Here is a 25897-nt window from a genome sequence, read left to right as displayed (position 1 = left end):
GTTCACTGAAGACTACAGTGTAAGTGTGACATTTGTCCAGACCAGACTCGATTGACTGGAACTGCAGAAGTATTCCTATATTACCTCGGGTACAATATTAATACCAACCAAACCCTGAAGCAGTTCTGAAAAAAAAAAATATGGTATCTATTTTAATCTCTCCATGATTTGATACAAAGGGCAATTTGTTAACTGGATTACAGAAAAAGAGTCAAGATGACTTTGAAGTGCAGAAAGGTGGTGCTGGCCACAGCCCTTCACTGTAATCGAAGGCTCTGTGGTAGTTGGCAGCTCAAGGCAGGGGCATCTTGTAGTCTGCAGGGTGGTTTCCCTCCCGGAGCTTTCCGAAGCAGCCACGTATCAGATCTACTGCAGCGTTGACCGTGGAGATGATCTCATCCTCCGTCTTGCCTCTCTTTGGGTTCACCTCCACCATGTCCACTGCAGACAGCATCCCTGTGGAGACAAAACGCAGCTCAACACACACCTGACTGACCACAGACACTACATTGGAGCAGCCTCTACTGTGTGTGTGTGTGTGTGTGAGATCGCTCACCTGTCTGACAGATGTGCTCTGTGATGTAGACTCCCTCTCTGTAGGTCAGCCCTCCCACTACTGGTGTTCCTGTGGCCGGGGAGATGGATGGGTCCAGGGCATCGATGTCATAGCTCAGGTGGATGGGCTTCTTCACCCTGTTAAATCAATTCATTAAAATCAGTGTTTTGCCATCAGAACACGTCAATGCCCAATATTCACATTGATTTATCAGTGTCCGGTGTAGTCTACCATTAATAGCAAGGAATTAAAAAACAAAATTGTTTTGGTTATACTTTGAGAAGATGTAGTCACATGTCTCCTCCATCACTTTGGATATTCCAAGGCGATCCACCTCTGTCATGGAGTAACTTTTGATACCCAGCAACGTCAGGATATGGCTACAAATGGAAGAGTTTAATTCTTCAGTAAACAAATGGATGCAGTGCAAGGTTATATAATACGATGTATGAGTCAGAATGACAGGCAAAAACATACTGCTCTTCTGGATCCACGTCTCTCAAGCCAATGTAGACTATGTCTTTGGCTGATACACATGGCTTTATCCAGGAGAAGTTGGGAAGAACTGGAATCTAATCAATCAAAGAAAAGGAGACAAGTCCGCATCTAGAACTGTAGCTCACACCCATGTAGAATTCTGGGGCAGGTAGTCAGCCTAGTGGTTAGAGCGTTGGGCCAGTAACCATAAAGGTTGCTGGATCGAATCCCTGATCTGACAAGGTAAAAATGTGTCGTTCTGCCCCGTAACAAGGCAGTTAACTCACCTGTTCCCCGTTAGGCCATCATTGTAAATAAGAATTTGTTCTTAACTGACTTGTCTAGTTAAATAAAAGGTTACATTAAAAAGAGATATACTGTCACTACCTAAAATGTAAACATAACTGATATGACTAATCTCTTATCAACATTTTTCATTTTATAATCAGTTCCTAAAAAAATGTATGATGATCAAAGACGTGCACAGGAAGAGGAAGTCTTCCAGTAAATCCTCAAAACTAACTGACACTGCACAACTGTGTAAATACTGGTATTGCGAATACCAAGATGTGGCTGATCTAACATTTTCAACTCTGTTGCAGGGCAAAACAACCACATGTTTTATGGTACAGTATTTGAAATATTAAAACTTGGGGATGCCTTTTGGGGGAATAGGAGGAGAGAGAGAAGGATAGAGAGATCACCTTGGAGTGCAGCTCGTGGATGAGGTAGGACATGGGCTGTCCGTGGATATTGCCTGTAGGGGAGGTCAGGGGTGTGTTGATGTCTGCATGGGCGTCCACCCATACCACACTGAGGTCCTTCTTAGCTGCTGCATGCCCCTGGATCGAGCCTATCGCCAAACTGGACACAATCATGAGTGAATTCCATATCATATAGTCAGGAAAAACACCCTGCCCACAATCCTGTGAATTTTGGCTGGTTGTTGACACTGGGCTCTTGCTCTAATATGAGTGGATATGACACACACACACCTGTGGTCTCCTCCCAGCATCACACAGGTGTATCCGTCATTCTTCACGGCGTGGACGGCAGCAGACAGACGTTGGTTGGCGCTGCCCACCGCTCTGGGTCTCTTCACATTGCCTATGGGCTCATCGTTGGCCACATCCTCAAACGTCACGTTGCCATAGTCTTTGACTGCACAGCCTGCGGAGGATGAGATTGGGCAACACAACAGTCACCGAAGGAAATGTATTAGTCAATGCACTTACAGTAATCTAGTGTCAAAATGAATCAAGGAGCTCTCAATGCATCACTTTGAAAAGAAAAGCCACACTAATAAGGTATCAATGGATCACCATAGTAATTACATCATATGTACATCATATCAAAATCATTCCATGGAGGGCCTAGTGTCTGCCGGTTTGGTTTTTCCTTACAACTAAGACCTAGGCAACCAGATGAGGGGAGGTCCTTACTAATTTAGTGACCTTAATTCATCAATTAAGTACAAGCAAAGAGCGAAACACCCGCAGCCACTCTGCCCTCAGTAGAAATAGTTTGACATGTGACAAGGCGGTGTCCCGTTCCTGTAGGTTCATGCTCTACAACATCCGCAGAGTACGACCCTGCCTCACACAGGAAGCGGCGCAGGTCCTAATCCAGGCACTTGTCATCTCCCGTCTTGATTACTGCAACTCGCTGTTGGCTGGGCTCCCTGCCTGTGCCATTAAACCCCTACAACTCATCCAGAACGCCGCAGCCCGTCTGGTGTTCAACCTTCCCAAGTTCTCTCACGTCACCCCGCTCCTCCGCTCTCTCCACTGGCTTCCAGTTGAAGCTCGCATCCGCTACAAGACCATGGTACTTGCCTACGGAGCTGTGAGGGGAACGGCACCTCAGTACCTCCAGGCTCTGATCAGGCCCTACACCCAAACAAGGGCACTGCGTTCATCCACCTCTGGCCTGCTCGCCTCCCTACCACTGAGGAAGTACAGTTCCCGCTCAGCCCAGTCAAAACTGTTCGCTGCTCTGGCCCCCCAATGGTGGAACAAACTCCCTCACGACGCCAGGACAGCGGAGTCAATCACCACCTTCCGGAGACACCTGAAACCCCACCTCTTCAAGGAATACCTAGGATAGGGTAAGTAATCCTTCTTACCCCCCCCCTAAAAAGATTTAGATGCACTATTGTAAAGTGTCTGTTCCACTGGATGTCATAAGGTGTATGCACCAATTTGTAAGTCGCTCTGGATAAGAGCGTCTGCTAAATGACTTAAATGTAAAAAAAAAATGTGATGTACATGTGATGTACATGTTATAACATAGTCCCCTCAAACTCAACTCTGGACCTCGAAGCCAGTTCCACTGCATTTTCATGGTTCCCCTCTAATCAGGGACTGAGTTAGACGTGGAACACCAGGAGTGTGCAATGAATTAGCAGGTAGAAAAGAAAAGATGCAGGCTCTGGACCGCGTAGGGCAGGCCTGTGCAATTCCAGGCCCTGGGGGCCTGATTGTTGTCACACTTTCCTCCCATCCCTAGCAAACACAGCTGATTTAAAACAATTGCATTCTAAACTGAAGATCATGATTAGTTGATTATTGTAGTCAGGTGTGTTAGCTGGGACTGGGGCACAAGTGTAACCCACTGGAGTTGCCCAGGCCTGTCAGAGTTGAATACCCCTGACCTCATCCTTGCCTCTAAGCTTATTTGCAATGTAAAACCACTCCTCCATTTTGCCTAGATGCAAAATATTGAATCCTCCCCATTTTGCCAATGCAAATGAGCTCTCTCAAAGTTTAAATAAATTACTTATTTTACTGTGTTTGTTACTATGTTACTGGTTGAGATGTCTGTCTGATATTCTCTCTGTGGAGCACACAGGCAGGCTAAGCATTGACAGAGCACTTGTCCCCCCCAAAGTGCCCTCAACTGTTGCTGGTGGGTGAGTGAGTGAGCACACATTCACTGGCATGCATACTGTGTGCAGGAGGCTACCATTGTCATAACCCAAACACACACACACTCATGGAAGGGGGAGTTATGCAAGGTCAGGGGAGCTAGGCCTATCAGATCCCTTGTGCTGTGTACCATGAATAAAACAGAGAGGGTGCCTAGGATGTCTCTGATCTCACGTGAACACACACATGGGCAGAAGATGACACTGGGACACAGACAGACAGATCTTGCTCACATGTTAATCCACTTGGATCACAGATCCCCCAGTCCCTCTCACGCCTTCCCAGGAAGACTTCTCATGACTAAACACTTCCGGGGACAGGTCAGTCTCACTGGTAGTCTTTCCAAAGGACACCACTCCTGTTCGGTGATATCCTGGTCATGATCTCAAGTTTAAGTTCAGGTGTATTTTTCCCCAAAAGGATTCTCTTTGTACCCTAGCCTATGGTTCAGAACTGCCCTGGAATTGAACCTAAGTAAGCTTGTGTGAGGAGCTATAGAAGGATGAGCTCATTGTAATGGCTGGAATGGAGTTTATGGATCTGTATCAAATACATCAAACATATGGAAAACACATCAAACATATGGAAACCCCCACATTGACTCGATACAGGTACACCTGTATATAGCCTCATTATTGTTATTTAATTGTGTTACTTCAACAAAAATCTTTTGTTTATTTTGTAAATATTTTCTTGACTCTTATTTTTCTTAACTTCATTGCTGGTTAAAGACTTGTAAGTAAGCATTTCACAGTAAGTCAAGCATGTGACATTTTTTATTTATTTTATTTGTTTGACGCATTACAACGAGCCCGTCCTTCTATAGTTCCTCCCACCAGCCTCCTCTGAATTGAATGCGGCCATGGAAAGTCAATCATGCTGTTCGCTCGTGTAAATGCTATTGTCATTTGACACCAGGTTTCAAACTGATCCCCCAATATATTAAATTATTTATCTCAACACTTCTGCCAAGCCAAGTAAAACAAAATGTTAGATATCTGGAGACTGATCTTAGAGAGATCACTTACTCATTTGATCAAATCAATAGCATACAGAAAACAGATTGTAAACAGATTCCCTTCACTGTACATGATCTATTTTTACTATTTTATTCAGCGCAAGTGTCTTCCTTTCTGCACTGTAGCTACCTATAGCCTATATCACAGAATGAGTGTAAAACGCAATATCAGGACGTCACCTTGCGCTCTGAGCTTTTCCACCAATCCGGCGGAGCGAATGAGGTCTGGTCCTTTCTCCACACCATCCTTCGGCTGCAATATATATATAGATTAATAGGACTGTGTATTATAGCAACACATAATATATCACAAATGTCGTGTATTGTATCTGAACGGTAGTATATTAAGCCTGTTCGATAACATATCGAATGGTATACCTATCAATAGACTATAATAAATTACCTACATACAGTACACACCTGTCCTTTTGAAAAAGGCGCTCCTATAATTCCAACTGAGTGATGATGACTTCGTTTATAAATTCGGAAGGCGAGTTGTAATCCTCTCGAGCTCTTTATAGGGACCATTATCCTGTGTCGGGACACACTGTACAGGAGCACAGGAGAGCTGCGCAGGAGTTTCTTGCACTATCAAATTGTTCACTGAAATCAAAAAGGCACACCGGCTTGAGCGTGATACAGTAGCCTAAACCCAACTGGGAGCCTATGTCCGCTGTAACGGGCCACGTCTAGAGGTAAAAGGTTCGGCACCGCCCCAGTATCATCAAGGGTTAGCGGCTTTGTTCCACTCAGAATTAAACATTGCATAACCTAATCTTCCGCCTTGTATTTAGCGTTCGGGATATGGCCGATCTTCTCTGCTGGTGTCAATAAGATAACTGAATTGAGCGAACAGTAGATAACTAAAAGTAATACATTTACAGCAATAACCATTTGCTTTCCAAACAGTTTTTCAGTGATTGTATTTTTAAATATTTCGATATGCCTGGCTGGATCTCTGCTTTTCACCTACAGTCGCAACTCAACAATCACCTATTTTGGGATTTGCAGCCCCCGCTGCCCCAATTGCGGACCTTCCGACTAAAACAATCCACACCAGTTGAATTCCGCGCATGTGACAAATAATATATAAGAAAGCTATATATTTAAAGAGGCTAATTAGCCTCTGTGGCCTAATTATGCTTTCTGGTTTAGTGGCCAAGTTAGAACGAATTTGTTTATCTCTGTATAGACAGGAGAAAGCTAATTAGGCTATATAACTTTGGCAATTAAATTTACTTTAGGGAAATCTTAGCTTATCCTAGCCTTATGGACACGCCGCCTATGCTTTTTAATGTGGCATAAACCCAATCAGTCAATGTTTTCATCAGATTGTCAAACAATCGCTTATTAACACATGCGCTCCTGTAGGTTACCCGCGTACGTTCGTCCACTCACAAAACTATTAACAAATGTCCACTCACAAAATGATTTCAGCATCCAAACCCGAAAAGTCCACTCGCCTCGGTGGACTTTGTCACCCATCTTCGCCTTGACAAAATGTAAGCGTTCTCCTCCAACCACAACGCAATTTTGAGCGTTATTACCACCCAGCATCCAGTCAATTCACAACATGTAAATGCGGCTGAAATGCTGTAATAGCCTATAGTTGTTTGGGCATGTTGTATTAATTGTCATAGGCACATGTTTTAACCGTATGGCGTACCACACTATTTTCCCGGGACTCCATCCAAACCTGAAAAGTCCACTCGTCTCGGTCTCGGCCACCCGTCTTCGCCTTGACAAAATGTAAGTGTTCTCCAACCACAACGCGCTCCTCCAACCCTACACATTTGGTTTTGTTAGATTGTATGAAAATGGCATGAGTTAAATAGTTGCCATAAAAAGCTTTTCATTATGGGAAAACAGAAATAACAAAACATATCAATATATTCCTATTCTCATTCCCACATGATACATCTTTGGCTAACCGTTTATTATCTATTGCTTGAGTTCCATCCTACATGTACCAGATATCGATATGAATGATTGAGGCAGGGTTGACACATGGTTCTGGGAAACAGATAATGGCTAAACTGGGGACAGGGGCTGAGGCTCAGGCTTCTGATGGAGGGGGATTACATAGTGGGCTAGGGGCCAATCTGGGCCCTTGTTTGGTGGTCAAGAGGTGGGGAGTGGGACGCAGATTATAAATAACTCAGAAGAGGCTCTCCCAAAATGTTCTCCATCTCGTGGATGATCTTCTGGACTTGATGCTCCACCTTCTCGCATTCGTCTGTAACGCAGAAAACACACATACAGCGAGTGGTAAGCAGGGAGGAGATCCAATCAAATGTTGTCACATGCACCGAATACAACATGTGTAGTAGACCTTACCGTGAAATGCTTACTTACAAGTTAAAAATGTTGCAAAAAAATGCATTTAAAAATATTTACTAAATAAACTAAAGTTAAAAATAAAAGACCAACAATAAAATAACAAGGATATATATATATATATATATATATATATATATATATATATATGACTTGGTACTGGTACCAAGTCAGAGGCAATTAGGTGATATGTACAGAACCAGTCAAAACTCAAGGGTTTCTTTATTTTTACTATTTTCTACTTCTATTTTCTACTTTGTAGAATAATAGTGAAGACATCAAAACTATGAAATAACACAGTAGTAACCATTTAAAAAAAGTGTTAAATGAATCCAAATCTATTTTATATTTGAGATTCTTCAAAGTAGCCAACCTTTGCCTTGATGACAGCTTTGGACACTATTGGCATTCAACCAGCTTTATGAGGTAGTCACCTGGAATGCATTTCAATTAACAGGTGTGCCTTGTAAAAAGTAATTTGTGGAATTTCTTGAGGATCAGCTTGGCAGATGTGTTGTTGCCTACCCTTACCAGCTGAGGGCGGCCCATCAGGAAGTCCAGGATCCAGTTACACAGGGAGGTATTTAGTCCCAGGGTCCTTAGCTCAGTGATGAGTTGAGGGCACTATGGTGTTCAACACTGAGCTGTAGTCAATGAATAGCATTCTCAGGTAGGTGTTCCTTTTGTCCAGGTGAGAAAGGGCAGTGTTGAGTGCAATAGAGATTGCATCATCTGTGGATCTGTTGGGGCGGTATGCAAATTGGAGTGGGTCTAGGGTTTCTGAGATGATGGTGTTGATGTGAGCCATGACCAGCCTTTCAAAGCACTTCATGGCTACAGACGTGAGTGCTACGGGTCGGTAGTCATTTAGGCAGGTTACCTTGGTGTTCGTGGGCACAGGGACTATGGTGTTCTGCTTGAAACATGTACACGTTCTGGTAATCCGCCTGGCCCTGCGGCCTAGTGAATGGTTAGCAGTTGATGTTATTCAATAACCAACCCCAAAGCAAATGAGAGAAAAGTAGATTTGAGAAGGACAAATCATAGATGTTATGCTGGGAGATAGATGTTCAGTCTCCCCTGTCCTCAGCTTTTCTCCACAGAACAAAGGAACAGGATGACATTTCTAACCCCCCCCCCCACCCTAGCCTGGGGTTGACCAATCAGATGTCCTTGCAGTACAACTGGGCCAATGGCCAAATAACAAGTATACTGCTCCAGACTCAATGTACAGACCAATGAAAACGTGGCTCACATAGCTCTGAGTACAGGACTGACATTCCACAGATTCTTAACAGCTGTTCAATTGAAGACCAACTATTTACAGTGACAATTCCCTATTGACCATTAGTACTCTCGTCCTCTGCATTGTGTATTTATCTTCAAAATATTCTTACAATGTTGACCTTTTTAAAAGGTCTTACTCACATTGGCTACAGAGAGCGTGATCACACAGTTGTCCAGAACAGCTGGTGTGCTCATGCATGATTCAGTGTTGCTTGCCTCGAAGCGTGCATAGAATTCATTTCGCTCATCTGGTAGGCTTGTCACTGGGCAGCTCGTGGCTGGACTTCCCTTTGTAGTCTGATAGTTTGCAAGCCCTGCCACATCCGACGAGCAAAGGAGCCGGTGTAGTAGGATTCAATCTTAGTTCTGTATTTACACTTTGCCTGTTTGATGGTTCATCTGAGGGCATAGCAGGATTTCTTATAAGCATCCAGGTTAGAGTTCCGCTCCTTGAAAGCGGCAGCTCTACCCTTTAGCTCCGTGTGGATGTTGCCTGTAATCCATGGCTTCTGGTTGGGGATGCACTTATTGATGAAGCCGGTGACATATGGTATCCTCAGGATGAGTCCCGGATCATATTCCAGTTTGTGCTAGCAAAACAGTCCTGTAGCTTAGAATCTGGTCATTTGACCACTTTCATATTGTGTGAGTCACTGGTACTTCATGCTTTAGTTTTTGCTTGTAAGCCGGAATCAGTCAAATAGAATGGTCAGATTTGCCAAATAGAGGGTGAGTGAGAGCTTTGTACACATCTCTGTGTGTGGAGTAAAGGTGGTCTCAAGTTTTTTTCCCCTCTGGTTGCACATGTGACATGCTGGTAGAACTGAGTTTGCCTGCATTAAAGTTCCCGGCCACTAGGAGCACCGCCTCTGGATGAGCATTTTCTTGTTTGCTTATGGCCTTATACAGTCTGAGTGCCAGCATTGGTTTGTGGTGGTAAATAGACAGTTACGAAAAATATAGATAAACAGTGTGGTCTACAGCTTATAATGAGATACTCTACCTCAGGCGAGCAAAGCCTTGAGACTTCCTTAATATTTGATTTTGTGCACCAGCTGTTATTAGCAAATAGACACAGGAGGCAGCTGTTGTCTTGCCGATGCACAGAAAAACCAGCCAACTGTATATTATCCGTGTCGTCGTTCAGCCAAGACTCGGTGAAACATAAGATATTACAGTTAATGTCCTGTTGGTAGGATAGTCTTGAATGGAGCTCATCCGGTTTATTCTCCAATGATTGTACATTGGCCAATAGGACGGATGAGAGGCGGGTTACCTACTCGCCGACAAATTCTCACAAGGCACCTGGACCTACATCCCCTATATTGGCATCTTTTCTTCATACTGTTGGGTTCTAATTCTCAGTGTAAAAAACTCAGACATTATGAAAGCTTAACCGAGTTTATTCTTCCCAGAGGATCTGTCTGCCTGTTTGGATCAATACAGCTGCATTAGACAAAAACATTTTTCACACAAGCAGTGATATTTAACCCTTCCTCAAAGGCTGAATCTCCTCCTACCCATCTGTACAAACATCGTTCTTTACTGTTAGGCAGGACACTAGTGATACGGGCCATAAACTTTTATTTCTCCCTTAAGGTGACCTGACCTCAACCCCCCTCCATCACTAATCCATGGCTCTCTCCCCTTATCAATGCCTGCCACATGTAATCACTTCCCTGCACTCAACACATTCCAAGCTTAATTGCACACACTATATACCTTCCTCCTATAACCATTAACTTCTGGTGTAGGCTCTCTAAACCTCAGCACTCCATCAGTGACATGGATAAGTATATTTTCATATTCTCAGAACCCAACAATAGGAATGTCCGACTCGTAAAAAAAAAAATCTTTGTCCAGTTCGAGGTGAGTTGTTTCTGTTCTGATATACAGAAGCTCTTTTCAGGCATAAGATATGGTGGCAGAAACATCATGTACAAAACAAGTTACAAACGTGAAAAACAACAAATAGCACAATCGGTTAGGAGCCCTTAAAACGGAAGCCATCTCCTCCAGTGCCATTCTTTCACAAAATGGTGGCCATCGACCAACAAAGCTTTCACTAACTACCCTAAACACATCAATACGTAGCTTCCATTACCCAACCCTGCTATTACCCACTTTCTTCACCCACCTTGGAGGCACATTAGATGGAGGTTTGCATTCTGCCAAACCATACATTATGAGCAACGCTCCTTTTTAGCTACGCTACAAGCAAAATAAAACAATGTGCCAGCAAAATAAAACAATGTGCCAGCAAAATAAAACAATGTGCCAGCAACCGTTTGCTATCACATTATAGCTACAGATCATAATAGAATATGCCCATTTGAAGAGGTTTTCCACATCTGTTGAAGTGGAATGAAACAATGTTGCACAGAAAAAAAGATGGACAAACAGGCAGACAGGTATTAATATGCTAACATTAGAAAACAGTACAACAGCAGAGATAGAAAACAGGTTGTGTACAAGTTATGACACAGTCAACCTACCCTCCATGAGTTCAGGAAGACCATGTAGTCCTCCCTCGGATTAGTTAGGCAGCTCCAGCAGCATCAGCAGGGTAGAGAAACGCACCTGGCGGGGGGGATACAGTCACTGGATGATCACTCCTGGTCCTGGAGAGCTGCAGGTGGGTTTTTGTGCCGACCCAGCTCTAACACACCAGCTAATCGTGGTCTTAAAGGTCCAATGCGGATGTTTGTATCTCAATATCAAATAATTTCTGGGTAACATATAAGTACCATACTGCAATAATTTTAAATTCAAATTATGTTTTTTTTTTTTAATTTAAAGCTTCTTAGCAAAGAGCAATTCTCAAAGCCTTCTCATGTCCCAGATATCTCACCTTGGCCGAGCTGTGTCGTGTCTTCAGCAGGATCTTGTAGTTGAGGGTCTACCACCGAGTGTCGTCTACTACGGCAAAGCAGAAGTGGCCCACGCACAGCACCAGGTGCTTGGTGACTCTGGTATGGTAAACCTCTTCTCCCCCTAGGGTGTTTAACTATACAGGGGGCAATAGGGGATCACAATAACAGATTAGAGCATTGGGACATGTGTAGGCATCCATATTAGGAAGTCTCTCAGTTGTAATGGTGGCCATTTTTGTGGATGAGTTCTTTAATAAAAGTAATATGAGTGAGAAGTGAGGCTGACCTGATCGACCAGAAGGGTCATGAGGGCATTGGCTCTCTCCGTGCTGACGAAGCGCTTTGTGTCGTACAGGCAGATCTTATGGAGGCAGTCCAGTATGTACTCCAGCAGTGGGCAGCTCTTCTCAATGTTGTCCTCTGTGTCAAAGAAGGCTTCGTCTGAACGAGGGAAGGAATGCATGATGGAGGTAAACTCAGGCCCACGTGTCCCCAGGCACCCTCATTTGTTGACTTCTATGATCGAAAAAGCCTTGGTTTCATGCATGTTTACATCAGAAGCCTTCTCCCTAAGTTTGTTTTACTCACTGCTTTAGCACACTCCACCAACCCTGATGTCCTTGCCGTGTCTGAATCCTGGCTTAGGAAGGCCACCAAAAATTCTGAGATTTCCATACCAAACTACAACATTTTCTGTCCAGGTAGAACTGCCAAAGGGGGAGGAGTTGCAATCTACTGCAGAGATTGCCTGCAAAGTTCTGTCATACTTTCCAGGTCTATACCCAAACAGTTGGAACTTCTAATTAAAGAAATTAATCTCTCCAGAAATAAGTCTCTCACTGTTGCCGCCTGTTATCGACGCCCCTCCACTCGCAGCTGTGCCCTGGACACCATATGTGAATTGATCGCCCCCCATCTATCTTCCGAGTTCGTTCTGTTAAGTGACCTAAACTGGGATATGCTTAACACCCCGACAGTCCTACAATCTAAGCTAGATGCCCTCAATCTCACACAAATCATCAAGGAACCCACCAGGTACAACCCTAAATATGGGCACCCTCATTGATATTATCCTGACCAACTTTCCCAACTTGCCCTCCAAATACACCTCTGCTGTTTTCAATCAGGATCTCAGTGATCACTGCCTCATTGCCTTTATCCACAGTCAAACGACCACCCCTCATCACTGTCAAACGCACCCTAAAACACTTCTGCGAGCAGGCCTTTCTAATTGACCTGGCCCGGGTATCCTGGAAGGATATTGACCTCATCCTGTCAGTAGAGGATGCTTGGTCGTTCTTTAAAAAGTAATTTCCTCACCATCTTCAAAAAATACAGAACTAAGAACAAATATAGCCCTTGGTTCACTCCAGACCGACCTGACTAACCATGACCAGCACAAAAACATCCTGTGGCGGACTGGAATAGCATCGAATAGTCCCCATGATATGCAACTGTTCAGGGAAGTCAGGAACCAATACACGCAAAGGCTAGCTTTTTCAAGCAGAAATTTGCATCCTGTAGCTCTAACTCCAAAACGTATTGGGACGCTAAAGTCCATGGAGAAGAAGAGCACCTCCTCCCAGCTGCCCACTGCACTGAGGCTAGGTAACACGGTCACCACCGATAAATCCATGATAATAAAATATTTCAATAAGCATTTCTCTATGGCTGGCCATGCTTTCCTCCTGGATACTCCAACCCCCCTGCAGCTACTCGACCGAGCCGCCCGAGCTTCTCCTTCACCCAAATCCAGATAGCAGATAGCAGATGTTCCGAAAGAGCTGACAAACCTGGACCTGTACAAATCAGCTGGGCTAGACAATCTGGACCCTCTCTTTCTAAAACTAGCCTTTATTGCAACCCTTATTACCAGCCTGTTCAACCGCTCTTTCGAATTGTCCAAGATCCCTAAAGATTGGAAAGCTTCCACGGTCATCCCCCTCTTCTATCCTGCCCTGCCTCTCTAAAGTCTTCAAAAGCCAAGTTAATATACAGATCACTGACCATTTCGAATCCCACCGTACAATCTCCGCTGTGCAATCCGGTTTCCGAGCCGGTCACGGGTGCACCTCAGCCACGCTCAAGGTACTGAACGATACCATAACCGCCATTGATAAAAGACAGTACTGTGCAGCCGTCTTCATCGAACTGGCCAAGGCTTTTGACTCTGTCAATCACTGTATTCTTATCGGCAGACTCAATAGCCTTGGTTTCTCTAATGACTGTCTCGCCTGGTTCACCAACTACTTTGCAGACAGAGTTCAATGTGTCAAATCGGAGGGCCTGTTGTCCGGACCTCTGGCAGTCTATGGGGGTACCACAGGGTTCAATTCTCGGGCCGACTCTTTTCTCTGTATATGTCAATGATTTTGCTCTCGCTGCGGGTGATTCCCTGATCCCCCTCTACGCAGACGACACCATTCTGTATACTTCTGGCCCTTCCTTGGACACAGTGCTAACTAACCTCCAAACGAGCTTCAATGCCATACAACACTCCTTCCGTGGCCTCCAACTGCTCTTAAGCGCTAGTAAAACCAAATGCATGCTTTTCAACCGTTCGCTGCCCACACCTGCCCACCCAACTAGCATCACCACCCTGGACGGTTCTGACCTAGAATATGTGGACAACTATAAATACCTATGTGTCTGGCTTGACTGTAAACTCTCCTTCCAGACTCATATTAAACATCTCCAATCCAAAAATCGGCTTTCTATTTCACAACAAAACCTCCTTCACTCACGCTGCCAAACTTACCCGAGTAAAACTGACTATCCTACCAATCCTCAACTTCGGCGATGTCATCTACAAAATAGCTTCAATACTCTGCTCAGCAAACTGGATGCAGTCTATCACAGTGCCATCCGTTTTGTTACCAAATCACTGTATACCACCCACCACTACAACCTGTATGCTCCAGTCGGCTGGCCCTCGCTACATATTCGTCGCCAGACCCACTGGCTCTAGGTCATCTATAAGTCTATGCTAGGTAAAGCTCCGCCTTATCTCAGTTCACTGGTCACGATAAACACACCCACTCGTAGCACACGTTCCAGCAGGTATATCTCACTGATCATCCCCAAAACCAACACCTCATTTGGCCGCCTTTCCTTCCAGTTCTCTGCTGCCAGTGACTGGAACGAATTGCAAAAATCGCTGAAGTTGGAGACTTATTTCCCTCACCAACTTCAAACCTCAGCTAATCGATCGCTGCAGCTGTACATAGTCCATCTGTAAATAGCCCACCCAATCTACCTACCTCATCCCCATACTGTTTTTATTTACTTTTCTGCTCTTTGGCACACCAGTATCTCAACTTGCACATCATCATCTGCTCATTTATCACTCCAGTGTTATTCTGCTAAATTGTAATTCTTCGCTACAGTTGCCTATTTATTGCCTACCTTCTCATGCCTTTTGCACACACTGTATATAGACTTTCTTTTTTTTCTACTGTGTCATTGACCCGTTTATTGTGTTATTGACTTGTTTATTGTTTATTCCATGTGTAACTCTGTGTTGTTGTCTGTGTCACACTGCTATGCTTTATCTTGGCCAGGTCGCAGTTGTAAATGAGAACTTGTTCAACTAGCCTACCTGGTTAAATAAAGGTGGAATTAAAAAAAGAAAATGATAAGACAAAATGAGCGAAAAACATTGCCGTGCGTTTATCCTTCACATTTGTTATTAAGAACCAGCAGTGAACCTGGAGAATCCCCATCAAGCATGACTTGTTTTACAGCAAAGCCAAACTAATCCAGACCCTTTTTAGAGCTCTTAGATTAACAGAGTGTGTAACCACACAGGAGAGAGAGCAGAGACCCACCTGTCTTAGTGATGTTGGTCTGGCGGAGCAAGTCAGAGAAGGGCTTGACCAGGTGACCAGCGAACAGGATGGAGAGCCCCTAGGGACTACAGCCAGTCTGCAATGCTGTCCGACAGACCTGCATTAAAAGTTTTTAAAAAACGTCTCTAGCAGATGAAAGATGCAGTTACACTGTGAGCTACGGCTGTTGGGAATCAGCTTACCGTTAAAGGAAAAAAAACAGCATACATAACGTCTAAGGTAGTTAGGATCATAAGGACTCTTACTTTGAAGAACAGTGGCCTGAAGGAGACTTCAGACAGCTTTATGACAAAGGCCAGGAGACAGTAAATCAGATCGCGCTCCATCTCCTCAGTCTTCTCCAGATCACCCTGCAAAACAAACAGCAGTCAAAACAAAGCGATGTCTTTCGTACCAACGGTCATCAATTCATGAGACAGAACCAGACCTGGCAGTGTTGGGCCCGGAAGTCCAAAGAAATCAAGAAGTACGTGAGCTCTGATTGGTGGGAGGTCAGCTGATCCTTCTCCATGTGACCAATGCGCTCTTTCAAGATGCCCATCAGGGGATCAAGCTGGCTGTGTGAAAATGAAACACTCATAATTGTACCAAATCAATACCGTACATGACCACACAGTGTGAACATGTTATCCATTATGTATTTACTCCATCCTTATACATATCACACAGGCTACTGCAGGTTAGGCACCACATACCTGTTCATCTTATTCTAGTACTTTTTCGAGGGTTGACAGCAGGATCCTGGGAGGGAACCTTGGTGGCCACGGTGGTCCTGAGGGAGGCCAGTCACACGGCCAGATGTGGGGTGGTGGTGGCGGCCTTCTCTGCCAGCCGCCTCAGTCAAGTCACATTACGCTGTTACACCAGCACATCATTTCAGTATAACACGTTCCATTAGATGTATTATGTAAAAAAACTAAAACAGAAGGATGTTTGTGTTCTGGGATAGTAGACGTTACCTGTAGCGGTGTCCTATTGTCCCGGGTGATGAAGTGAGACAGGGTCTCAGTGACGTGTTGCAGGGCTGTAACGGCACTCAGCATGTAGATCTCATTAGTAGAGAGGAAAGAGGTGATGTCTAGAGTCTGCAGCACTGCCGGCATCAGCCTGACAAAACAGGAGGAGGGGAAGGAGACTACGGTCACCAACAGGGACTAGTATACCTACGGTGTATTATGTGTCAATATTTTGGGGACAACCTGACCAGTTCTATTCAAGTGTTTGTTGGAAAATAGGAAATATGAGTAATTGAGCTGCCAAATGCACTGGTCTGAACTGTGCTGCCTGTATCTACTGTAAACACAGAAATGTAGTCTGTGTACCTGGGTAGTTGTGGGATAGCGAGGGCCTTCAGAGTGCTGGCCACCGTCTTAATTTATACACACATACACGTTCAAAAGTTTGGGGTCACTTAGAAATGTCCTTGTTTTTTTTAAAAGCACATTTTTTGACCATTAAAATAACATCAAATTGATCAGAAATATAGTGTAGACATTGTTAATGTTGTAAATGACTATTGTAGCTGGAAAAGGCTGATTTTTAATGGAATATCTACATAGGCGTACAGAGGCCCATTATCAGCAACCATCACTCCTGTGTTCCAATGACACGTGTTAGCTAATCCAAGTTTATCATTTTAAAAAGGCCAACTGATCATTAGAAAACCCTTCTGCAATTATGTTGGCACAGCTGAAAACTGTTGTTCTAATTAAAGCAATAAAACTGTCCTTCTTTAGACGAGTTGAGTATCTGGAGCATCCACGTTTGTGGGTTCGATTACAGGCTCAAAATGGCCAGAAACAAAGAACTTTCTTCTGAAACTCATCAGTCTATTCTTATTCTGAGAAATGAAGGCTATTCCATGCGAGAAATTGCCAAGAAACTGAAGATCTCGTACAACGCGGTGTACTTCTCCCTTCACAGAACAGCGCAAACTGGCTCAAACCAGAATAGAAAGAGGATTGGGAGGCCCCAGTGCACAACTGAGCAAGAGGACAAGTACACTAGAGTGTCTAGTTTGAGAAACAGACACCTCACAAGTCCTCAACTGGCAGCGTCATTAAAATAGTACCCGCAAAACACTAGTCTCAACGTCAACAGTGAAGAGGAGACTCCGGGATGCAGGCCTTCTAGGCAGAGTTCCTCTGTCCAGTGTCTGTTATTTTGCCCATCTTAATCTTTTATTTTTATTGGCCAGTCTGAGATATATGATCTACGGACAATTACTTCGACCTCATGTCTTGGTTTTTGCACTGACATGCACTGTCAACTGTGGGACCGTATATAGACAGGTGTGTGCCTTTCCAAATCAGGAGGACTCCAATAAAGTTGTAGAAACATTTTAAGGATGACCAATGGAAACAGGATGTACCTGAGTTCAAGTCTCATAGCAAAGGGTCTGAATACTAAGGTAAATAAGGTGTTTTATTTTTTATAAATGAGAAAACAAAACATATAAAAACCTGTTTTCGCTTTGTCATTATGGGGTATTGTGTGTCGATTGATGAGAACATTTTATTTAAATACATTTTAGAATAAGGCTGTAACGTTAAAAAAATGCCGGAAAAAGTCAAGGGGTCTGAATATTTTCCGAATGCACTGTTTCATGCTAACCAAAACTCCATATAATTAACATCCATAGCTTATTAGATGATGAGTGGAAGTGAGACAATGGGACAGGTCGTAGCTATCCAACGTCACCAACCACTAGTTGGTTGACCTAGTGGTGTTGTTGATGACCTGAAAGCTTTAGGCGTCGCCCAGACATGTGATGTTGGTGCCCATGAACGTGAAGATGGCCTTAAGTGCAGGACTTTCTCCTGGAAAAGGATGGGGCGGAGTGAAGAGGTCATTGGGAGCACACTATCGACTGAAAAAACCTATCTAATAGCTGAGAAATGGTTCTGTGATGGCTGAGAAATGCTCCACGTTGAACTCATCCAGCACATCTGTGTGTGGAGGACAAACATAGTCAGTCACACACACACCCCCCCCCTAAAAGCTTCGGGGGTGCACCTGGGCTAAAGCAAGGTCTCTCCGTCTCCTCACCTTTGCTGACGGGTCCTCTGTCGGGGGAGAGCTTCTGGTTAACGTTGAACAGACATGGCCTACATGCTTGGGCGTACTCTAGGTTGTCTTGCTCCACGGTTGAAGTCTCCAGGCACCTGAGTGGCCAGAGAGGAACATCACTTGGTCTATGTCCCAACATCCATTGGAGTATTCTAAATAGTATGCCAGTGTAGGTAAGTGGACACATGGCTGGCCAAGCTAAGGTCAAGGCACTGAGAAGCAGCGTTGCTGGTTGTACCTACGAGAGGAGGCTGGAGAGCAGGAACTAGCATCTGAGGCCTCTGCAACTTCTTCTTGTGCTGCAGCAGCTCTAGGATGAGAGTCACCCTCTCCCAGGACACAGCACCCTCTTCTGGCACTGCCTGAGAAGTGTCCTGGCCTTCCTATGTAAAAAGGCACAGAAACACAGTGACTCAAGTCAAATTGCATTGCAACCATTGAGGTGATTGCATCTAGCTAGGTCTTATTGTAGGCCCAGTTAGAGTAGATGTTCCTCCCCTCTGCAGCATCTTGCGCCTGCGGGTCTAGCTCGTTAGCCACTAGCATGCCGTCCACAGCACTCTACAGTGAGAGGATAGCATTAGCATCTAGTGTGGTGCTAGTAGATGCAGTATGCAAAGGCTCCTCCTCACCCGTTTGAAGACACGGACAACGGTCTGGGCACAGACAGCACTCCTGCTGGGTCAAATCCCCAGGAGTCTCTGCTGGACCTTCTCATCTCACAGGGATGAGTAGAATGCCTTGGTGATGTGACAACAACAGGGTCATGTTCAGTATGAGCAAATGGGAGAAAACATTTTGAAACAGATTATTACTATTATTTTTTTTAAAGAGGGTTGTCATTGGAGAATTTTCTGAATGTTTTATTACATTTTTCTGTTTTGTGCCTACAATATTGGAAAAAAGTAGCATACAGCCATTGCATCACAGAGTATGCTGCTACAGTACCTGTTATAGGGCGATGATCTGGAAGCAGGGGATATCAGGGTAGGGTTTAGACACCGTGCCCAGGGCCTCAATGAAGAGCTCCATGCAGGCCTGGTCCTTAATCAGGTGGGGGGCTGCCTGTTCATTGTACTTCCCCAGGACCAGCTGCATGAGCAGGGCCTTTGTCCTTTAGAATGGTGGGTTTCCCCCGGCCCGCTCTGCCCCAGCAGGCGCCGGCTGCGGCACAGAATGAGGAGAAAAGGAGACAGGAATATAAAATATATGGCTTTACAAAAACCTCCAACACCCAGATGAGAGCTCCCATATAAAGAGCCCTCCGAGTTATTTCAATCTTTCACATTCCAGCAAGGACTTCTTAAATGTCTGTTGTCACTCCCTGTCCACTCAACTCTCCCAGAGCCCTCAGTATGGTTTTGGAGGTGTAGGCAGGGCAGCTGGCCAGCTGACCACTGAGCGGCAGCTCCTCCAACCCCACTAGCAGGTCTTGTCCCGGGCCTTGCCTGTCCCTGTTACAGCCTCCTCACAGAACTTCCTCATGGCCTACAGAAACACATCGATTTGGAAAGAGTGTTTATAATAACATTTAATGTGAATAGAAGACAAAATAGGTGTGCGTTTAGGATTTATTTTGATACTTTGTACCAACAATGCTTAATTGAGAATACAAATGAAGTATTCACGTGTGTGTGTGTGTCTCACCCTCACCCGCCTGTCGATGGTGGGGTGAAAGGGAGAGCTGTCCACCTGGGCCAGGGTCTGTGGGGTGGCTGTGGCTGCCCTCCTCACCTCACAGACAGAGGAGCTCAGACAGGCCAGCAGGGAGAGCAGCAGGGAGAGCAGGGAAGAAACATTTACAACTTTGTTACTGATACACCAGTAATACTACAGACACTTGTTGAAATGTCTTCTACTGCAGTGATTGTGAGTTTTATTACGTCACAAACAGAGCAGGCAATAAGCTTAACGTACCACAATACTGTAGACAGTTCTCTCACCCCAGACCACTGATAAACGCCAGGTCATTTTCAGACTGTGCCAAACTCTATACATGAAATACAATGAAATGATCCATGTCTGGTTAAATTATAGATTACACCAATAAGGCTACCTGGTGATGAGCCCGATGCCAGCAGTGTGAGGGTCTTCCCTGGCTGGGCGCTGAGGAGGGCGCTGCCCACAGAGGGCCTGGGTCTGCAGGATGGCATTGATCTTACAGTCCAGCTGGTCTCCTAGGTTACTGCCGTAGCCTCACACCAGGCACAGGAACTTGAAGAGCTCAAGGGGATAACTCAGGTGGACCTGGGACTAATGGAGGAGGGTTGAGGAATGGAATAATGTGGACAAAGTGAGACATTTGATCGTAAAAAAATGGGAGATGGGATGCTTTGTTTCGCCTACTTCCAAACACACTGTACCTTACATTGATTATCATCATCGTTATATTGTAGCATACCTAGAGGAACGATGGACTATCCTTCGACTGATGCTATACGCCAGTGAGTTGAGTGAAGCATCCGTCTGTGCACTGAAATCCATTGTGTAACATATCAAGTTTCAGTACCTAGAAAAGTAGCGTCATCAGGGCCCTGAAGCTGGCTGCAATGGGCCCCTGGCGTGCCCCAGCGACGATGACATCAAACACACGACACAGCAGTCGGCGGTTGCAGCACGTGTTGGTGTCCAGCTTCTCTGGGTTCCACCATGTCTCACTTGACAGGAAATCCAGAGAGGAAGCCTCCTTCCTTCTTACTCAGTGTGTGACCAAGTGGCTAAAGTAACTGGTGATATCCAGGCCTTTACTTGAACATGATGAAAAACAATATGCAGCCAATTGCTTTCGGAAAAGGAACATTATTGAAGGAAGCGTCGTGGCACTTGAGACTGGATAAGAGTCCTCTAAGCAGTGACACCAGCAGCACCCCATACGCTGTCTCTCTGCCCTGCCCTCTACAGGTACTCCAGGTACTCTTCCAGGAATATCCTCCTGCTGCAGGCAACACAAGAGGAAAAGACGGTAAACCATTTCAGACCAATTTCAACAGTACAGAAAAGCATACAATGGGTTAAGGAATTGGAGGATGAAAATCGTAGAAAGACGTAACGTAAATATCCCAAAAGGAAACCTCTGATTTATGTAGTTGTACAAACTGCCACCCCCACTCACCTGAGGCATGTCTTTCTGGGTAAGTTCCAGCATTGAAGGCTCCAGCAGGGAGTAGACACACTGGGCGGTGTGGAGGTGCTGGGTCCCACTCACGTCCCCCAGGCCCTGCAGTAAGGTCTGGCTCGGCACCATGAACACTGCCCTCTCCCACAGGCTGCCCCGCTGGACCACTACCACACCAGCCAGCTTCAACCAGCTTGAAGACATGCAAATGAGGTCAAGGGTGAGTTGTGTTACTTATGACAATTTCCTCTTGAAACCAGCATGTTAATCCAAATTTCGAGCCGCAAAAAGGGATATTACCTGAGCTAGGCCGCAGAGATCCAAAAAATCATCATATCAGTTTCAGGAAAGAAAGGCAAGTTTGTTTCAAATGGTACTTTGGATACGCCAACAAATGTTTACTAATCACTCATAGCATTGCGTTTGGAGAAGGGGTCCATGTTAGACAGGTTCTTGGTCAGTGTTGAGATGCTGGTTGGCTGAGAAATCCTCTCCATCACGTCCTTGAGTGCTGAGAGCAGATATAGGATGTAGTTAGTACACAGACAACCTTACTGTCTGGAAGTCAATAATCCTAACAAGCAGAACTTTATATTAGTGGCAGCGAGTTTCGAGTATACCTGATCCCTCTGTTTACAAAAGTATCCTCCATAGCATTCTCAGTAAGCCATTTCCAAGTGTCATCAAAGACAAAAAAAATGTCCTTTATTGTAAAACTCCATGGTCTTATGTGTTTACCATGGGCCCAGCCCTGAGTGCGGTGGTGCTGGTATAAGAGGGTGGAGACTGGGCCACACAAGTGGCCATCTGGAGGTCTGGGGAGTCCGGCAGGGCCGAGATGACCACAAGGAAGGGCAATAGATCCTGACGACACGGGCCCTCAGATCAAGAGATCCCATCAACCAGTCTGGGTTCCTCCAGAACCCTCACTGCCTCCGACTGTGGACACCTATGAGGAAGCACATAGACCCCATTCACTATCATACTATGGTTACGGAGATACCTGGGGATTGATGTACATTTCAAAAGGTGAGAACAGTACTAACCAGTTCCCAGCCTTTGAGAGGTCTACGCATGGCAGCAGTGAGTAGACATGAAACAGTGTCCTCTGGATCAAGAAAGAGCTGAGGAGGATAAATAGGATGAGTTTGGTTTAATCCTAGTAGATTCCAATATAAACGTACCTGAAAGTCTAATGTTCCAGCCACTCACCTCCAGAGCCTTCAATGTTGCAGCCACCACCTCGGGCCGTCCTCTTTCATGCGCTCCAACAGAGCCTCCTATAGGAAGGCCCGGTCAAAGCCCTCCTGTCCCGAGGTGACAATTCCCAATAGCTGTTCCACAGCCGTGTGCCTCAGGGAGGGGAGCGGGTGCTTCAGGCTCAACAGGAGGGGGGTGTCAAGTCCCTGAGGATCTGGGGCCAAAAGACAGCAGAGGGTAAGAAAAAGGAAGAAACACATAATGGCTTTGAGGAGGGTGAACTGATCCTACAGTTAGTCAGATGCAGGTATAGCACTGCTCTTCACTAGGCTTAGGCAATATAGAGTTTATACCGGGGTATTTAGAAATACCAACGGAATTATTTTTTAATACCGTAAAAATAATTAAGTATTTTAAATGTTTTGGGTTGGGGGCTACATGCTACACCCCTGTTTATAACTATAAGTTAAGTACAACTATAAGAAATATGAAATGTGTCAAATAAATTATATCCAGTGCAGGCTTCGGTTATGCATTTGGTTTGCTAACTTGCTAGCTAAGTGGCTAGATTTCAAGATCAATCTTCTTGGTTAGAGCAGAGACATTCAATCCCCTCTTGGATCAAGATCCCTGATGCCTCAGTTTTTTTATAGCTCCCCTTGTGTGCACATTTGGTAATACTGTATACCCCGGTATGGTACAAAAAAAACTGTATGAAGGTATGAACATCTGGATACCGCACAACCCTCTACTCACCAGTGCTGGAGGAGACAACGGCGTGAACCAGGCAGCAGAGTAAGGGCCTGATGCTGTGGCCTGGAGGGTGGGGACCAAAGAAGTCACAGCACACATCTGGCCAGAGGTTCTAAAGAGCACAAAGACAACAAAGAGCGCCAATGAAGCAACACAAAAATTCTGACAATATAGGGCCTAAGATGACAAAGTGATGAAATAGTCTCAGAGTAAAATTCTTTCAATGCCTCTTCTTCACTCACTTTGGGCCAACAATGCCCTCATTTTGGTTCTGCAGGAGGACGATGAGGCAGCCCAGGCCCACTTTGGGCAGCAGGGGCTCCTTGCCGTGACTTGCTGATCTGCAGGGCCAGGGTGTCCACCAGCTGGGACTTCATCGACCACCTTCACAACGAGCTGGCACACTTTCATGTAGGTGGAAGCCTTGTAGTCTGTCAAGGACACAAAGGAAAGGGTCAGTACGAGTTGAACAGTTTTAACCTGTTAACAACCTCTTATGGTTACATTTTTTAACTTCAATAAGAAGTGTTATAACGAACTGGTACAAATAGTGGACGCATGGAAAGAGAAAATCACTCGAAGTTGGGCAGTTTCCAGAATTTTCTGAAGATGCCTGCAGAAATTACTAACAGGTCAAGATGAGGCCGTGCTTGATACTTGAGGAAACATGGAGACGTAAAGCAGTGTATTGAGTTTACCCTGATTGACTTAGTGACCAGGGTGTAGATGAAAACCATGAAGCCCAAGTCTTTGTAACAGTCAGTGATTAGGGTTCCTCTGGCCAAAGGGAACTCCTGGTTTCTGTCAGGAAATCTAAATATATTGAGCAGACGCCTTTATCCACAGGGACATATTCATAAGTGCATACATTTTACGTTTGGGTGGTCCCAGGTATCGAGCCCATAATCCTAACGTTGCAAGCGTCATGCTCTATCAATGGAGCCATACAGGACCATTGATGACATGCTGATCATGTAATGAAAAATAATAAATCTGTCAACTTCCAATAGTTATGTTCATAAATCATATAACAATTACCTGAAGCCCCTCCAGCCAATTCCATAGGTTAGTGGGGTCCTTTAACTGAATGACTTACATACACCTTAGTCTCATAATAAGGGCAACACACAGGAAAGCAGGCTCTCCCCATTATACAGGTGGATGTGGAATCTGTGAGGGCTACAGGAAAGAAATACCAGTAGACAAAATGTCAAGCTATTTTCAGTTTACATGAAGCTTTCATAGCAGTGAGACAACTTCAGTTCTCGGAAGTACTAAAAACAACCCCTCTGACAAGTTATCCATGGGGGGGGCTGTGTATAAGCCACTCTATGCACTTCTGTGCAGGCTTGAGCAGGAAGTGTGGAGACGGCCTTGCGAGAAACAGTAAGATGCCTGTGTCCGGTTTCTCGTTGACCTCCTTGTACTGGACACCGCGCTCCAGGCCCACCGAGGCTTGGTTGAAGAGGGTCTCCTGGAACTCACTGAATGCAGGCTCGATGCTCAGGAGATCCTCAAGCCCACTCAAACTCTCAACCATTATAACACCTGCTGCAAATGAAAAACTCTGGACAGCCCTGACTTTGGCCACCTCATTCTTTCACCCTTGTGGGGAATTCCAAAGACATGGCTTCATGGTTCCCACCGCAATTACAACATGTCACATTTTCAAAACACATGATATTATCTTTTTCACAACTTGGACATCTTGGCTTCTCCCTTCTGCAAACTATTGAAACATGTCCAAAAGTTTTACAGTGGTCACACTGCATTAATCTTGGAACCAATGCTCTGATTTTGTAGTTTATATATCCCAACTGCACTGGAGTAAGGAGAGACCATATCAAAAAACAAAAGAACAGAACTTTTTCTTCTTTCACCCCACGATTCATCCGACAAGCATCAATCACTCCAGGAATATTTTAAATCTCTGCAGCATCGACTTCCCACGAAACGCCAGAATTTACCACCTTGAGATCCTTCTGATCCAAAAGAACGAAATGTCAAAGCAAGCCCGCCTCTCGTAAAACTCCTACAAACTCCTACTCCTACAAGATAAGAAGGGGCATTTCCATCACTGTATGCTACTTTTCTACGTTTCCCATATTCCAATTCTCCTTGATTCCCCGCCATTATATTTACGCACCACATCAACTTCCAGTTCCGCCATCTTTTCAACCGGCTGCCAGCCTAGCCTATGCTAGCTAATAAACTTCCAGCTTTGACAACAGTAGTTATTCGCTACTACATTACTCAGGCCAATTCTAACGGTATTTTATTTCCGATTCACGAAATGTACTTCAAAATCAAAGTGGCCAAACCACAACCATTCTCTATTTCTTATTCAATGTAGTGAAAAATGTACAGCAGTCATTTTAGATTATTCAAATAACATAAAAAGATTTTGTTCGTGTAGATAAGAAAACAAAAGTACCCT

The 25897-nt window shown here is 44.8% G+C and overlaps 1 protein-coding gene and 1 long non-coding RNA gene across 3 annotated transcripts; both read right to left on the bottom strand.

The window, feature by feature from the left end:
* Positions 1 to 123: 123 nt before the first annotated feature.
* On the bottom strand, positions 124 to 22864 carry LOC118367900 (arginase-1-like). 2 transcript variants are annotated; one of them, XM_035751631.2, is made up of 29 exons: positions 22720 to 22863; positions 22554 to 22631; positions 22246 to 22456; positions 21808 to 22018; positions 21505 to 21700; positions 20794 to 21327; positions 20040 to 20645; positions 19730 to 19880; positions 19341 to 19556; positions 19025 to 19132; positions 18635 to 18775; positions 18372 to 18487; positions 16283 to 16430; positions 16019 to 16178; positions 15751 to 15880; positions 15569 to 15673; positions 15303 to 15420; positions 11762 to 11916; positions 11454 to 11609; positions 11098 to 11182; positions 6403 to 7214; positions 5399 to 5581; positions 5159 to 5231; positions 2029 to 2203; positions 1738 to 1897; positions 1034 to 1128; positions 832 to 936; positions 557 to 693; positions 124 to 456 (listed from the first exon to the last, which is right to left on the bottom strand). In XM_035751631.2, the coding sequence occupies exons 22-29, from the start codon at positions 5504 to 5506 to the stop codon at positions 293 to 295; spliced, it is 1017 nt and encodes a 338-aa protein (XP_035607524.1). In that variant the 5' UTR covers positions 5507 to 5581; positions 6403 to 7214; positions 11098 to 11182; positions 11454 to 11609; positions 11762 to 11916; positions 15303 to 15420; positions 15569 to 15673; positions 15751 to 15880; positions 16019 to 16178; positions 16283 to 16430; positions 18372 to 18487; positions 18635 to 18775; positions 19025 to 19132; positions 19341 to 19556; positions 19730 to 19880; positions 20040 to 20645; positions 20794 to 21327; positions 21505 to 21700; positions 21808 to 22018; positions 22246 to 22456; positions 22554 to 22631; positions 22720 to 22863; the 3' UTR covers positions 124 to 292. The 2 variants fall into 2 exon arrangements, with proteins under 2 accessions (XP_035607524.1, XP_035607534.1); XM_035751641.2 differs by lacking the exons at positions 5159 to 5231; positions 5399 to 5581 and having other exon boundaries at positions 22720 to 22864.
* Positions 22865 to 23463: 599 nt separating this feature from the next.
* On the bottom strand, positions 23464 to 25804 carry LOC118367913 (uncharacterized). The gene is made up of 4 exons (XR_004822206.2): positions 24499 to 25804; positions 24159 to 24273; positions 23703 to 23891; positions 23464 to 23572 (listed from the first exon to the last, which is right to left on the bottom strand). It is a non-coding gene; the product is annotated as an uncharacterized LOC118367913 (long non-coding RNA).
* Positions 25805 to 25897: the final 93 nt, after the last annotated feature.

The sequence above is a fragment of the Oncorhynchus keta genome, chromosome 3, assembly GCF_023373465.1.
Source record: "Oncorhynchus keta strain PuntledgeMale-10-30-2019 chromosome 3, Oket_V2, whole genome shotgun sequence".
Taxonomy (NCBI): domain Eukaryota; kingdom Metazoa; phylum Chordata; class Actinopteri; order Salmoniformes; family Salmonidae; genus Oncorhynchus; species Oncorhynchus keta.
Note: the sequence above shows the minus strand (reverse complement) of the source record. Positions and strands in the feature narration are given on the sequence as shown.

Coding starts and splice junctions, on each gene's coding strand:
- LOC118367900 (XM_035751631.2), bottom strand. CDS start 5,506: ATGGTCCCTATAAAGAGCTCGAGAGGATTACAACTCGCCTTCCGAATT. Junction 694..831: donor TGTGACTACATCTTCTCAAA/GTATAACCAAAA, acceptor TTGATTTAACAG/GGTGAAGAAGCCCATCCACC. Junction 457..556: donor AGAGCACATCTGTCAGACAG/GTGAGCGATCTC, acceptor TTGTCTCCACAG/GGATGCTGTCTGCAGTGGAC.